This window comes from Ahaetulla prasina, chromosome 3, assembly GCF_028640845.1.
Source record: "Ahaetulla prasina isolate Xishuangbanna chromosome 3, ASM2864084v1, whole genome shotgun sequence".
Taxonomy (NCBI): domain Eukaryota; kingdom Metazoa; phylum Chordata; class Lepidosauria; order Squamata; family Colubridae; genus Ahaetulla; species Ahaetulla prasina.
The window spans coordinates 190,523,785-190,540,032 of NC_080541.1; the positions used below are offsets into that span (position 1 = coordinate 190,523,785).

General features: G+C 37.1%; 1 protein-coding gene across 4 annotated transcripts in view; it reads left to right on the forward strand.

Annotated features, from left to right (window-relative positions):
• The window catches only part of LOC131194584 (rho GTPase-activating protein 39-like), a 104,157-nt gene extending 89,277 nt beyond the window's left edge, over positions 1-14,880 (forward strand). For all 4 annotated transcript variants that reach the window (XM_058175734.1, XM_058175737.1, XM_058175736.1 and 1 more), the window contains exons 5-10: positions 510-599; positions 2,365-2,438; positions 9,067-9,266; positions 9,807-9,898; positions 10,442-10,611; positions 10,913-14,880. In XM_058175734.1, the coding sequence (XP_058031717.1) occupies positions 510-599; positions 2,365-2,438; positions 9,067-9,266; positions 9,807-9,898; positions 10,442-10,611; positions 10,913-11,107 (821 nt within the window). In that variant the 3' untranslated portion in view covers positions 11,108-14,880. The remainder of the gene's footprint in view (positions 1-509; positions 600-2,364; positions 2,439-9,066; positions 9,267-9,806; positions 9,899-10,441; positions 10,612-10,912) is intronic.
• Positions 14,881-16,248: the final 1,368 nt, after the last annotated feature.

A 16,248-nucleotide genomic window follows, 5' to 3' on the forward strand; every position in this document is an offset into this window, starting at 1 on the left:
CCCTGACCCAGTTGAGGCAGGCGGCAAGCAGGTAGTGGCTCCGGGGTCTCAGGGAAATGAGGCATCCCTGGGCCCTGGGCCCTGACCAAAGGCGAAGGGCAAATGGGTGGCAAGTGGGCAGCAGCTCCAGGGAAAGGCCGGAGTCGGGGAATGGTGCATTCCCTGACCCAGTTGGGGCAGATGGTGGCTCCAGGGCCTCGGGGAATGGGCCCTGGCCCCAGACCGAAGGGTGAGCAGGTGGTGAGCTGCCGTCCTGGTGTCCAGCTTGCAAAGGCTGGACTGTGGGCCATGGACTGGTTCGCGGGTATGGCCAGCCAGCCAGCAGTTGCTACCGGATCGGCGAACCATACCCAATCTCCGCTATCTACTCGCCCGATCCGGTCTGATCCAGTAGCATTTCACCCCTGCTTTGGATTTCTTCACTGAAGTCAATCTTGTGCAGATGGAAGAGGACAGTGAATATTTGACTGTCTTGCCAACACTCAATTAAAAATACTTTGTATTTTCAGTTACCCAACGCATTAAGGAACTTCTGGATCTGAAAAACAAAAAGAACTCAAAATCCAGGAAAAAGAGAAAACAAAGCACAGAGGATGAAGGTAAAATATATATAAGAAAACAAAAATCAGCACATATCTTTGTTGGGTATCACAGATATTTGGCACCCATTATTGCGGTTGTTTGTATTTTAATATAGGTAAATTCAATCTGGAGCATATGCAAGAATCAGTAAATAGTAATAGTAACAAATGTAAAATGAACCTAACTACTAGTAAAATCTATAGAATTTATTTTATTATTTTATTCATCCTGTAGAATATTTTATATAGTAGTCTAATGTATTAACATTGCATCTGTTAAACTTTAAGATTAATTATAAATAAATACTGCCTCAATCTATGGTCTCATTTATTTCAACAGAACTTGTAACCAAATAAAAACAGATTGGGTTGCAACCTTTCTTTTATGAAGCAGTTGGGATCTTTCCATCCAGATGGGATCAGTTATAATCATTGGCTCCAAGCCTCAAAAGAGTCCAGCAAAAATGCTAATTTGGTCATACTTCTCTTCTGTGCAGATACTCTTCTTTTTCCATTTCTTTGTAGTCTTAGAACTTCAATTCAGTCCGATAGCTGATGCCTACTTTTAAAATCCTAATAATTAAGTACAGGCAGCTTCTGCTATCAGTAAAGGAGAATATTTGTAGTTTAGGGTTGAAATGAGGGGTCCTTGATGCTCTCTGACCTTGCTTGTTTTCTTGCAGACATTTCCTTACCATAACTAGGTAACATCATCAGTGCCAGTTTCTGCTCTTGTCACAGCCTTACCTACTAATATATTTTTCCATTGAGAATCTCTCTCCAACTCCCCCCCACACACACACCTATATTCTACCTAGATAAATTTCATTCTTATTTTAAAAAGTGTTTTACCTGCTCTTAAGACTGTTCTGTCTGTTGGTATGTTTTACTCCTTGAGCAGTTTCTGATTATTTTAATTTATTGTCTTGCATCAAATGTAATATTAGTCAGTACTGTGAGAATTAGGTGTTCAACAATGGCTGAAGAGAAGAAACTGTACCCTTTGTCTATTTGTTTTGACATGCAATGTCCTATAGCCCTGATGGCGAACTTATGGCAGGTGTGTAGGTACGCAGGCCATTGCCGCCGCCCAGCTCCATTGTGCATGCACTTGCGCTTCCTGCTAGCCAGCTGGTCTTTGGGTCTCTGCTGCGCATGCATGGGGGGGCGGAGCACTTGCGTGGGACACATGTGCACATGCGTGGGGCACATGTGCGGGGGTGCTCACACTCGCACCCCTCCACGCCCCATTTTGGGCCTAGAAGGCCTCCTGCACCAACCTGGAAGCCAAAATGGAGGGCTAGGGCGTAGGCATGGGGGGCACTTGGATTACATTTTGGGGATTTGGGCCCGCACGCGTGCATTTAATAATGTTAATAACACAGATTTGTGGATAAAACAAACTTTTGAAATAGTTTAGAGTTGGGAGAATAAATGGTCCAATTATTACCACTGAAAGTATATTGTATTTGTATATACAATGGTATATCGTATATAAAGATGGTAGGATTTTCTCCTAGTTCAAACTATCATAAATGAATTGCGTACAGGGGGAAAATACTTTCAGGAAATAAAACAACTGCACAACTATTTTCTTGGAGAAAGCTGTCCAGATTAATTTCAACAACAATGTTTCTATGAATGTATGTAGAATTCTTAATATTTAATGATAAGCATAAGGGTTAGGGTTAGAGAAGATGTACAGATATTCATGCTCTGGGATCATTTTCTTTTTAAAGGAGTTCTCCAGGGCCACTCTAATTTGCTCATTTTTATCTGCTAGGTCTACCAATCAGCACTTATGCCAGGTATTGTTACCGAAAGCTGCAAAAAGTAGCAATCACTGGAGGCAAAAAAGTGAGTAATTAGAAATATCATAATTTAATTTAAATGAATACTTTTTTCTTTTTCCTTTTTTATCACTACAACTATTGGGATTGTTTTTATCAGCAATGAGAATAAATAGACTTTAAAAGTGCAGATGTACATTCTTATTGTACTATTAAGGAACTGAAAACAAAATCTGAAACATTTTGCTGGTTTTTCTTTATGGAAGAAAAATATGGAAGGAAAGAAAAGTAAGACTGAGAAGGACTATTAAGTAAAATCAGGTTTGGTGTTTTTTGTTTTTTTGAAGTATGTTGAATAATTATGCTAAGATACTTTAGCAGTCAGAATTAACTTTATATAAGATTTTGTATTCCTGTGTAACTACTAGCAATTAGCGTTGAAAGTAATGAGGCAGGGAGAGCAGTATTTTGAATCAGAATCAATATGTTGCAGCTAATTCTGTAGACACTGCCATCATGCTGGGAGTTCGCATAAATACATGCAAATTGCCACTGACAAAATCTATAACTCTTATTTTCAGAATGTCTCAGAGTAATTGAACTCAATATGATATTGTATCTTTGGAAATACAGTAAAGATAAACAATATATGTCGGAAAAGAACTCTTTGCATTAAAGTTTATTTGTCAAGTTCAAAAGAACAAAAAGCACTAGTTGAACAAAACAGAATTAACAAAATATCTAATCACCTTTCAGCTTTTGAGAGGAGAAAAGGAAAAGGAATTGCACAATCTCAGTCTTGATATAACACATTAACTTTGATCACTTTTAAGCATATGTGTACATATAACTATCACAAAATTCTAAAATATTAGCTACTGTTAGACAGTAATGTCAGTTTGTATGGTCCCATCTGATGATCATCATGATGAGTGAAAGATTGACTTGGAATATAGGAATAATAGATGATAAAGAATAAGAATTAATGATAACAAAAAAGACCAATTTGTATCTATGAAACTAAGGGAAACAGAAGATCTGTCTGAAAATGCACCAATTTTACTTGTTATGACAACTTATTTGTCACTTTATTTCCAGAGACTCTGAGCAGTCTCCATAGAATAAAAATAACACACACACTCCAAAAAAGAATCAGTACAGTAATAATCAGTCCAATTCCCTACAATTTGTGGGTAGCATGAGCTTATTTGTCTCTGCAGTATCGAAAAAGGCAATAAAATGCAAATGGTTAAACTATCCAGGGTTAAGCTATTCTGTTGCAGAGCGGTGCGTAACTAAAAGAACTAAGCCTGGAATACCCAAAGATGGTATTACTTTGGTAATGAGACCTAAGCAAACACTCTCCCCAGATATTACTAGACAAGCAGACCCAACTCAATAATTAGCCCTTGAGCCACATAGAAATTTAAAAGTAACAATCAGCACCTTGAATTGCACTAGAGAAGTTAGTACAACTTCCAAAATAGTAGTATGAAAAAATACAGTGAGGCCATTTGCTCATTTAAAGAATGGATTAGGATTAAAGATGTTCATGAAGCAAAAGTGAATGGGTCAAGAAGGGGAAGACCAAGAAATTTGTGACTGGGAAAAGTTAATAAGGTATTTTATAAACAAAAGTTTAAAGACAAAATGCTATGTATGAAGTGTAATATGGGCGTGGTGGAAGCCAATAGCCTTTACAAGGGTAGAAAGCAGAGGTGAAATGCTCCCGATCCGGTAGCGATGGTGGCAGGTGGTTCGGAGAACCGGTAGCAAAAATCCCTCCTCCCCCGCCCCAGCTGAGCCGCGTGATCATCCGAGGTTTTTTAAAAAACTTTTAAAAGCATTTTTTCGTTCGCCAAAAAATGCTTTTAAAAGTAAAAGAAAAAGCCTCTGGTGATCGTGCGGCTCAGCTGGGATCGTGAGAAACCTTTAAAAGCATTTTAAAAAGCTTTTAAAAGGCTCCTCTGGTGATCCCATCTGAGTTGCCAAATCGCCAGAACCTTTTAAAAGCATTTTTTTATTATTAAAAAGTTTTACAGAAAATTTCCACAAATACCTCCCCTCTCCCTCACTCCCCCCAACCCCCTCCCACCTCCACCCAATCCCCCCACCCCTGGACTTCCCAGAGCAAAATACAGGGTATAACATCTAACAATCATAAGCTAGAATACGCTAACTATCCGTAAGCTCCCATCCCTCCCCTAGAGCCTTAATTCCCCTTTTACATAAAGAAAAATATACAAATACAATTTTTACTTTCTATTCATTCATAAGCTATTTGGTACTTCTTGGTCTGATATTTATTTTGAATATAATCAATCCATCATCTCCATTCGAGTATATATCTTTCTTGTGAATAGTCTTTCAGATACGCTAGGATTTTTGCCATCTCTGCTAAATTCGCTACTTTTAATATCATCTCTTCCATGGTAGGCAGATATTCCTTCTTCCAATATTGCGCTACCAATAGTCTAGCTGCTGATATTAAATTTAAGATCAATTTAGTCTCTATTGCCGAACAGTCCGTAATTATACCCAATAAAAACAACTGCGGAGTAAATTTTATCTTCTTTTTCAAAATATTTTGCATAACCCACGAAGTTTTTATCCAAAATACTTTGATTTTTTTACAAGTCCACCACATATCTAAGCAAATGTTCATTTAACCTCCAAGATCTCCTAGCTCCCTTATCCTGATCAAATTCCACCCATACCGGGTTATGATCAATCAAAGTTCTTGAACATATCTTCGTCTTCTTCACCCTAGAAAGAAAATCATTAGTAATTAGTATAAAATCAATCCTAGAAAAGGATTGATATCTATCAGAAAAAAAAGTGAAATCTTTTTCTTCAGCATTCCATTGTCGCCAAATGTCTCTTGGCTCCAAATCTTCCATCATATCAAAAAAAGCTTTGGGCAATTTCACACGACTTGAAATATTTTGAGATAAGCCTTTTTTATCTTTTCGAGTTAAGCCTTTTTTATCTTTTCGAGTGTCCAATACTCCATTCCAGTGACCCATTAATATAGACGATTTATAATCCCACTGTATTATTTTATTATGCAAAAGTTTAAAAAAAATTTCTTGCTGTTGGTTAGGTGCATATACTACAAGTATAAGTATTTTCTTCCCTTCCGTTTGAAGCTCAATTGCAATATATCTTCCTTGAACATCTGCCTCAATTAGCTTAGCTGTTAGTTCTTTCTTTAAATATATAACTATACCATTCTTCTTCTCTGGAGTCGATGCAACAAAGTGTTTACCTAATCTTGAATTTATCAAATATTTTTGATCTAATATTCTAATATGCATTTTCTGCAAGCAGATTACATCATTTCTGAATTGTTTCAAATAATGAAATATCTTCTTTCTCTTTTAATATTCCAAGTTATGAATCTATTTGCCATTCTTGGCACCTTGAAGCTTTTGGAACATTAGCTGAGTATCTTCCTGGATCTTCCTTTTTGGCCTCCCCCCCCCCCCCAGCTTCTGTTTGAGTAATGTCTTGAATTATCGCTTGAGATAGTTGCATCTTTTCTTCTTGTTCTTTGCGCTTAATGGCTGCTCGAGTAAATCTTTGCTCCTTTGCACCTTTTGTTTTTTCCTGTGGTTCTGGAGCTTGAAGAGTATCCGGAAGTTGCAATGAACCTACAGCCCCAGCTTGAACTTGTGCCTGCTCTCCTTCCTTCTCCTGCTCTCTTGCCGTCTCCACTTCTCTTCTCGTCCTGGCCTCTGACGATGGTGGACTTCCAACCTTTAATACATTATATAAAAATCTCTTGCTTTCCAAACTGTGTTGAGACGATATCTTTCTCCTGCATAATTCACTATTAGTCCAGCTGGAACATCTCATCTAAACTGCATCTGTTGATTTCTAAGTTTGTCCACCAAAAAAGCAAACTCCTTCCTATTTCTTAAAATTTTGGGGGGGAATTTCTTTCAGCACTAATACCTCTTGACCTGTTATTTGGATTTTATTCTTGTAAGATGTTTCTAAATTTCATTTCTAATCCTCCTGGTTGTAAAATAAATCACAACATCTCTTGGCAACTGTCTCTGTCTAGCAACCCAGGAGTTAACACAATAAACTTTATCAATTTGAATTACAAAATCTGCTGGTTGCTCTCCAATCATCTGTGCAAAGGCCTCTGCAAAAATCTCTTTTAAGTTCTCTCAGTTGTTTTCTTTCAATCCTCTCACTCTCAGGGCAAATTCCATCAATCTGTATTGTAACAAAACCACTTCATCATCTGCCCTCTCCACCTTAATCTGAACCTCCTCCATCTTATTTTCCAACTTCAAATTAGATTGATTAATTTCCTCCACCCTTTCGTCCAGTTTTTAGGTCAGCCGAATGAGCTGGCAAATCTCCAGCACTCTTGGAAACGCCAAGCTTTATTTGCTTAGATGCCATCTTACTTTAAATTTGTGGTTTGCAACAATAAAATCAATAAATCCAATTCTCCTTAAACCTTTTCATAAACACATTTCTATAGTCCTTTTCCTTTTCACTTTTAAAACTCTTAACTTAAGTTTAAAATCCAGCAGCCTTGAACAGCACTAAGGGGCGCTAATAATATTGACAAGAACTCTCTTCACTCTCATTTTCATGCCCTCTTAAATCACAAGCGCCATTTCCTTTAATCTTCTTAAGTTTGTTTATTTATTTATTTATTTATTTATTTTATTTATTTATTTTGTCACAACAGTATATATAAGCATAAGCATGAAAGTAACTATATAATATATAAGCATATATATAAGCATAAGTATGTAATAACTATATTAATTGGATATAATGAAAGGAAACAATAGGACAGGAATGGTAGGCACGTTTGTGCTCTTATGCACGCCCCTTACAGACCTCTTAGGAATGGGTTGAGGTCAGTAGTAGACAGTTTTTGGTTAAAGCTTTGGGGATTTTGAGAAGAGACCACAGAGTCAGGTAGTGTGTTCCAAGCATTAACAACTCTGTTACAGAAGTCATATTTTCTGCAATCAAGATTGAAGCGGTTAACATTAAGTTTAAATCTATTGTTTGCTCTTGTGTTGTTGTGATTGAAGCTGAAGTAGTCTTTAACAGGAAGGACATTGCAATAGATGATTCTATGAGTTAAACACAGGTCCTGTCGAAGGCGGTGGAGTTCTAAGTTTTCTAAACCCAAGATTTCAAGTCTGGTGGCATAAGGTATTTTGTTGTATTCAGAGGAGTGGAGAATTCTTCCTGTAAAATATTTCTGGACACGTTCAATTGTATTGATGTCTGAAATGTGATATGGGTTCCAGACAGGTGAGCTGTATTCAAGAATTGGTCTAGCAAATGTTTTATAAGCTCTGGTAAGTAGTGTAGTGCTTCTGGAGCAGAAGCTATGTAAAATTAGGTTTACAACTCTTAAAGCCTTTTTTGCGATGTAGTTGCAGTGGGCTTTGGCACTTAGATCATTGGATATAAAAACTCCAAGGTCTTTGTCTCAGCAGGAAACAATGTAGCTACAGAGTTAAGGTTTATTACTTGCAATTGCCAGCGCTCCTGTCTTTGCTCCGTCTGCTTTAAAGTCCAATTAAGATTTAATGTTGATAGCAGAGGTGGTCGCAGTGTTTTGTTCTGCTTGAAAGCAGAGACGTCCCGGATCCGGAGTTCTATCGGGCTTTCCAGGGAGCTCTCACCCTTCAAGCCCGTAGAATTATTCCTGGCGCTTTCGGGGAGCTCTACCTTCACCCGATTGCTCACCTTTCCCTCTTCTCCCGAGAGAAAGGTTTCCAAGCCGTCAGATAGCTGATTTACGCTGTCTGAACGGCTCTTAATGCAATCACGGGGCTGGCAGTCTAAAAGACCATCTTCAACACCTACGGTGCCACCGGAAGTCACCTCCTTTTTAAAAGCATTTTTTAACAACTTCTTTGGCTGAAGAGGTTGTTAAAAATGTTTTAAAAGGTTCTGGTGATCAGGCAACTCAGCTGGGATCCTCAGAACCCTTTAAAAGCATTTTTTCCTTTGGCGATCCCAGCGGAGTTGCCTGATCACCAGAACCCTTTAAAAGCATGTTTTCTACAAGCTCTTCAGCCAAAGAGGTTGGAGAAAAAATGTTTTTAAAAGTAAAAATAAAAAAAAAAAGTTGGCCACGCCCACCAGTTACATTACCCCGCCACCACCAAGCCACGCCCATAGAACCGGTAATAACAAATTTTACATTTCACCCCTGGTAGAAAGATATGGAAAAAGCGTAGTGAATTTTTTTTGCATAAATTCCTTTTTAACAATATTATTATTTTAATCCTTTATTTGTTTAACTTAAGCTTTTTTCTGTTTTCTTTTTATTCTGCATAATATTGCATATTCCAAAGAGAAATTTTGTGATGCTTGCATGAATACATATGCTTAAAAGTGATTAGTTAATAAGTATACTCCTTCAAAAATTGGCAATTGGTATGTTCCTAAAAACAAAACTCATGGGTATATTCAGTATCCAATTTTGTATCTGGTTGTTGTTTTTTTAATTTTTTTTAAAAATACCCTTCCTTTTGAAATCCCCATCTTTCTTCTTCTGATAGTATATTTCAAAGGTTAGGAAAATACTTTTCTCTGTGAGCATTCCACCGAAATAGAAGCTGAAATACAACATCCTTCCAACTCATTGCAAGTTTATTTAGGGGGTCTTGTTTCTTTTTTAAATTTTCTTGTTCTTACAGGGTCTTCGGAAGCCTACAGTTGAGGAGATAATACATGCCAAGAATGCTATTGTGACACCTTCATTGTTTGGCAGCTCACTGGAAGAAATCATGTCACGGCAGCAAGACATGTATCCAGATAACAAGCTGCCTTGGGTACAAACACAGTTGTCTCAGCAAGTACTGCGACTCGGGGGAGAACAGACTGAGGGAATATTCAGGTGAATATCTAACTACAACTGTTTAAAAGATGCAGTAGTGATAGCCATCAACACTAGATCATTCATCTATATTTGATCACATATCATATTTCTTCTTGAGAGTAAGTATCTAAGATTTCATATATAGTGTTTTAGAACAAAATATGCTTATAGGAAATGCAAGCATCTTACAACCTTCTTCCGAACAAGTGCCTCTATGCTAGTGCTTGAGAGGGAGGGAGGGAGGGAGGGAGTTTCCAATGCTCCCTATCAGATTTGTGCAAGGAAATCAATGGGGAAGCTGGTAGGATGTTGGAAATCACTCATGATGTATTTTAGGCTGCTCTTACTCACTCTGTTCTCTGTTTAGGTAAGGAAATATCTCTGAAACAATAACACAACAAGTCATTGGTTGTCTACTTATTATTAGATACGTATCTATCTCTTAGAAATGGTCCAGATGATGTTTCTTATTTGTGATACTAATTGCACTTTCTTCTCGGTGTGTATGATTTTCTGCCTCTGAAATTTAGCTTTATTGTTGTCTGTGTATGCTTTCAGAATTCCTGGCGATATTGATGAAGTCAATGCTTTAAAACTACAGGTGGACCAGTGGAAGATTCCTACCAACCTTAGTGATCCTAATATACCAGGTATGGAGAAATAAGAGAACAGCAAAACTATTGAAAATGTAGTTGGACACCTCAGCTTGTTAGTAGTTTTAAGTTGTAAATATATATATCTTATATATCTCCTGTCTTTCAGTTGATACAAAATTTTTAGTAATTGCTTCTGAAGAGAAAAATTGCTGTCCTAACCCTTTCTGTTCCTGATTTGTGTCCTGTGATTGTCAAAAGCCTGAATCAGTGGAGCTCAATATATGGTGCTGTTTTTCATTTTAAAAAATAAAGAGTCAGTTATTTTATTTATATAGGAAGAGGAGGAAAGTGTATTGTGATTACTCAGGGATCCACTTTGGAACAGTAAGCACCATGTATTATTTATACATTTTATGTACTTATTTTAGTATTAGCACATCAAAGCAGTTTATATTAAATCACAAAGTTATAATAACCACATTAGCAATTCCAAGATAGTATAAGCATAGTACACAAACACAGATATATAAAGTTGGTAAAACAGACAGCGTGCTATAATTGTTGTAAATATCTCTGCGTGGCTTCTTGTCCTTAAAGCTTCTTTGCTAAAGTTGTGGTACCGGGAGTTGGAAGAGCCTGTCATCCCACAACAATTCTACAAGGACTGTGTCAGCAACTATGAGAATCCTGATGCTGCAGTGGCTGTAGTTGAACTTCTGCCAGAACTCAATAAATTGGTCTTGTGTTACCTCATCCACTTTTTACAGGTACATAGATAGAGAATGCCTGAGCAGGAATCATTCTAAAAAAGCATAAAGAATCTATATGGTTATTCTGGTTGGGGGTATGTCATTTCACCTTGTATTTGCAGATATTATGAAACACCAATTTAAATTTCTTCTATCATCATACACCAGAGGCAGCCTTCAGTGCAAGGCTGTCTAAAGTGATTCCACTGTCTCTCTGAACATTTTCCGTTGAGGAGCTAGGGAAGCTACATTACCTTGCCTGTGACCAAACCTTTTATTTTTCTCTCTTTATTTGAGTTCTGTTTTATTTATTTTACAGATTTTTGCCCAGCCAATCAATGTAGGCAAAACCAAGATGGATGTAAACAACTTGGCTATGGTGATGGCTCCAAACTGCCTGCGATGTCAGTCTGATGACCCCAGAATCATCTTTGAAAATACCCGCAAAGAGATGTCTTTCTTGCGCATGCTGATTGTGCACTTGGACACCAGTTTTATCAAAGGAATTATGTGAAGGATTGTTTTCTGGCAAGACAGTGCAAAAAGAGCAATTAGTTGGCTCCAGCATTTCCTTTTTGGAGCCTCACATTGTTTCCTCTAGAGCAGGGATGTCCAAACTTGGCCCCTTGAAGAGTGGTGGACTTCAACTCCCAGAATTCTCCAACTAGCAACTTGCTTAAATTTATAGCTCATGCTGGCTGGGGAATTCTGGGAGTTGAAGTCCACCACTCTCCAAAGGGCCAAGTTTGGACACCCCTGCTCTAGAGTTTCCAAGATCCTTCAGTTCTTTGTGATGCTTTCATTTACTTATGCTGACAGTAAGGTTGATGAATCTTCATTAATCCCCAAATGATTCAAGTCAGTGACCATACTAGAAAGACCCAAAGGTGCTTTTCAAGAGGCAACTGGACTTCCTGTTTTTTCTTTGAAGACATTTTGTTTCTCAGCTTCAGAGCTGAAGAAGAAGAAGCTTCTTGAATGAGAAACGAAACTTCAAAGAAAAAAACAAAGTCCTCTTGAAAAAGCAACTTTGGGACAGCCATGACCTGGATGACTGAGAATCTTCATAGACATACTAGAAGGAGTTTTGAGGCACCAGAGAGCAAAATGTTACATCATGTTCTGGGCCAGTCCTAAGACCTGCAATATTTGTTTCTAGCAGTTTTGTGTATTCAAAGCCCAAATGTTATATTGCTTTGCACTTCACTGAGAAATCTTAGTGGAATTAAAAGTGGAATTGTCTGTTGGAAATAAATTGTTTGCAGATACTGGGATTTGTCACCTGAAAATTTAATACTTCACTAGACATGCCTCACTTCAGGTAAAATTGTTACTTCAGGCTGCTTAAAGTACATATTCTGCCTGGTTCTGACATTCAGATTGCTGACTACTTTCTTCTCAACAGTTTCTTTGGTATGTTTTCTGCCTTTTGAGGACAATTCTTTTATCAAAAAGAATTTCTGAAGCAATAGATGGGCTGTATCTTGTGAGACAGGATGATTTTTGCTATGCCTGAGGGTACCTTACAATTAAAGTTCCAAGCGTCAATATTGTCCAGAAACAAAAACACTCTTGAATTGAATTTTGCAAAACAGCAAGGAGGTGAAACTGTATATTTCCCTTGTTTTTCTTACAGTGATTTGGGAAGAGACTTAAGTCTTAAGCCACTTTTAGCTTAAATTTGCTCCTATATTGTTTGGATTAGATGATTCAGACTCAAGAAACCCTTGAATTTCTTTAATTCAGAATCACTGCAATCTAAGTAACTTGGGGTTGGGATTTCTCCAGAATGGAGATTTATCCAGTAGGACAAATTGCAATAGTATGGCCTCTTCTTCCTTATTTCAGCATAAACTAAAATCAGGTACTGAGGTGCTATAAAGCCTTTCAGAGCAAACATGAATAACTCCTTAAAGGCTCCTGCCAATATCAAGATTTTGTGTTCTATTTCCCATTCAGCTTATTCTAAGCAGATAAAATTATCTTTTTAAACATTGGATTAAAGAAGGTGCAAGGTGGAAAGATTTAAGTGAATAGAAGGTGGAGGATTGGAGAAAATTAACTGTACTTCTCTTTATTACTTTCTAAATACCCTCAGTGTGCTGTTAAATGCAGAATGAAATTGAGAAGGCCAAATTATATCTGTCTTGTTTTCTCCCTGACCAGTAGCAATTTCAGAAATATAATTTGTGTTGTGACTATAGTACATAGAGGAAAATATATGTTTCCCAGTTCTCCAGTTAAAATCAAATCCGTACTACCTTCCACAACTGCATATTAAATAAAAAAATATTGATAGCTCCAAATACAAATTTCTCACATCATGCAGTATAACTATTAAATGGTATAATGGTGTCTTACTCTGGATGTCATTTTATTCTTGCCTAAACGTTTCTGCCTTCTTCAGAAAGACTGCTGTTCTCTTTGTTCGTTCAGTCCCCAGGACACATGCCGAATAGGAGGAGGACTGGTGCTTCAGTTCTGCTTCTTTCTTTTGTTCTTATACTGTAAACACACCCCTGAATCTAAAGACTTTGGTGTTCCTTTATGTCATTTTGGAAGTGGGTGTAATTCTTTCATCAAACTTCTGGACAGAATAACAGGCTTGAATTACTTGTAAAGAAAGTGTGAATGGTCAAGGAAATAATGTTATGGAAAAACAAAAATCAACTTAATTCTTACAAGTTGTTGCTAAGAGTTCTTCCTTTGCCAGTAAGAATGTGATTTGTCCTAGACGTATTAGTATTTCCAAGTCACTGGTTAGTATGATCTAACTGGGTAAAGAAATATATATTTTCCTTCTATTGCCAGAAATTATGATACTTGTTAGAAGGTTCTAACACGTTATTAATGGAATTAACATTTACTGTTTCCTTTTTGAGTCACTTCTGCTGTAAAATTAGATCCTTTAAGATGATCTATGTTGTAACGCCAAAGTTTTTGTTCACTCTTTACCTCATAGTATTTTTTGAGATTTAGCTGCTTTTAAGGTAACAAATCTGGAAATATTAATTTCTAGATTCAAATAAGGCCATCTTCTGAGAGTCTATTATGAGTTATATATACATCAGCATATGGATAATCCTGGAGTAAAGGCTATATTATTTGTGGGCTCTTACAGAAAGAGTAATGCAGCATTTCTCACTCCAGGGATCTTCCAAATATGTAGATCTTATTTCCCAGAATTCTCTAAATAGCACAACTGGCTAAAACCTCTGAGAGTTGAACTGTCATATTTCAGGGATTTTTTTGGGGTGGGGGCAGAGAGAGACTGGAGTAAGGCAATATATCACATACCTATTTCAACAATGTTATCAGGCAGACACAAGTGATGCCCATGGATCTGTACCTAATTGATACTTTAAACCTAACTAAACTCAAAATCCAGGCATTGATTATGATATATTTCTTGTCTTTCTGAAAGTTTCATTTAATGTAGTTGATTAGCCTGAGATTTCTGAGGCGTAAAGTGCTATTCAAATAGGCTTCTCTACCAGAATTTGGCCAGTCCTCTTGATAAAATCAGAAATGGGATCTTAATTCTAGGTATAGAATCCTATTAATTTGTACTTGGAGAAAGTCCCATTAAACTCAGCTGGGATTGACTTCTGCGTAAACATGCATGTGATTGTTAAAATATTGGGTTATATCTAACATAATCCTATTGTACACTACTGACAGATCAAATTCAGAATTATTTTTGCAGCTTCTAGGTGTCCTTCAGATCAGTTTTATAGGACAAGAAGACAAATAGAAGCAATTGCTGTTTGAAGAGAAATACATTCACACATAACAGATGTAGTCCATCATGTTTTTGATATTTCTCAGACTTGCCAAAATGAGAGTTTCTTGAGCCTATTTCTATAACTATGTAGGAGATTCTGGATTTCCTTAGACTGGTTCTGTTTGTGCTGTAAGTTTTCTATTCTGCATCTTTGTACAATGGGAAATATTAACCAATATGCAAGGTGTCATATATCTACCCTACTTTTTTAAAATTTGTATTTATTAATTTGTTTTAAAATGTTCTCTGATGCACACATTTCCAGGTTTAAACACTGTTGACAACTAAAATATAATGGGAAATTGTTACAATTATATCCCCCCAGCATGTCACTACAATCCAATCATAAATTGACTGTTCTATAATAATGTTTTGCCCTACTCCTTCTGGGCAGCAAAATAGTTTAAAAAATTACACTGGATTTTTCCCAATATACTTGTAAATGTGAATCTGCAAAATATACTGTCTGTTATTGTTAAAGAATAAACATTTTGGTCAATACACCTGGTACTTTGAAAACAGGTTCATTTATTTGTAGATTTAGATCCATTGTCCTCAGATTGGTACCCTTTTAGATATGTTGAACTACAACTCCTAGTATTCCCAACCTGCCTTGGCCAGAATAGCTTGGAAATCTATATGTTATCATCCTACACTTCTGAAGGGCAAAAATCAGATAAAGTTGTTTTAAGTTCACTACCTGCAAGGTTGGATCCAAGTATATCAGATCAATCATCTGAACATTTCACCATGATTATTAAGAGAACTTCCAGGTTCTTTTTAGTGCTGTATTTGTATTTGTTTGTTTCTACTCATGAGTGCATTTGCTGCCATATGCAAAGTAACCCTTATGCAATATAGAAATGGTTTATTTTTTGCTTTCAGCTTCATGTTTATATATTCAAATATTTAAGTTTTTATTTAAATATATGAATATATCATTGAAGCTAATCCAGTAACACTTCTGTAATCCGCCAACAAAAATGTGATCTAAATGATAGAATCTCTGGCAGTACAGGTAGTCTTTGACTTATAACCATTCACTTGGTGACTGTTTGATGTTACAACGGCACTAAAAAAGTGACTTATGACCATTTTTCACACTGACAACCATTGCAGCATTCCCATGGTCACATGATCAAAATTCAAACACTTGGCAACTGACTCATATTTGTGATAGTTTCAGTGTCCTGGGGTATGTGCAGGGGTGAAATGCTACTGGTTTGCTCTGGTTCAGGTGAACCGGTAGTGTTAAAACTGCCAGTTCAGGCAAACCGGTAGTAAAAAAAGCTACCAGTTCAAGCAAACAGGTAGTTAGTTGCCTGTTCATGTGAACCGGTAGTTTAAAAAAGCTAGCGGTTCCTCCAAACTGGTATTTCCGATGATCAGCTGTGCAGCGGAGTTTAGCTTTGCTAGAAAGCAGGAAATCCTGCTATGTGATCACCCTTTGCCACCTTCTGACAAGCAAAGTCAATGGGGAAGCCAAATACATTTAACTGTGTTACTAATTTAACAAGTGCACTTAACAGTTGTGGCAAGAAAGGTCATAAAATGGGGCAAAACTCACATAACTGTCTCTTAGCAACAGAAATGTTGGGTTCAATTGTGGTTGTAAGTCGAGGATACCGGTACAGGGCAATTTTATCCCTAGTGGAAGCAAAAGACAAGGCGGTAATAAAATAAAATCTCACCACTAATTGGGATTCTTGTTTTCCAGAGGCAGATCCTTTTATTACCTTATAATAATTTATCCTGGAAATCACTAAGGCAGGCATGAGAATGTGAAAGGAAGAAAACAGAACAGGCTATATCATTCATAGATAAGACCCCACTCTATCTATCAGGGTTCCAAGTAACACCCCCAACCAAGT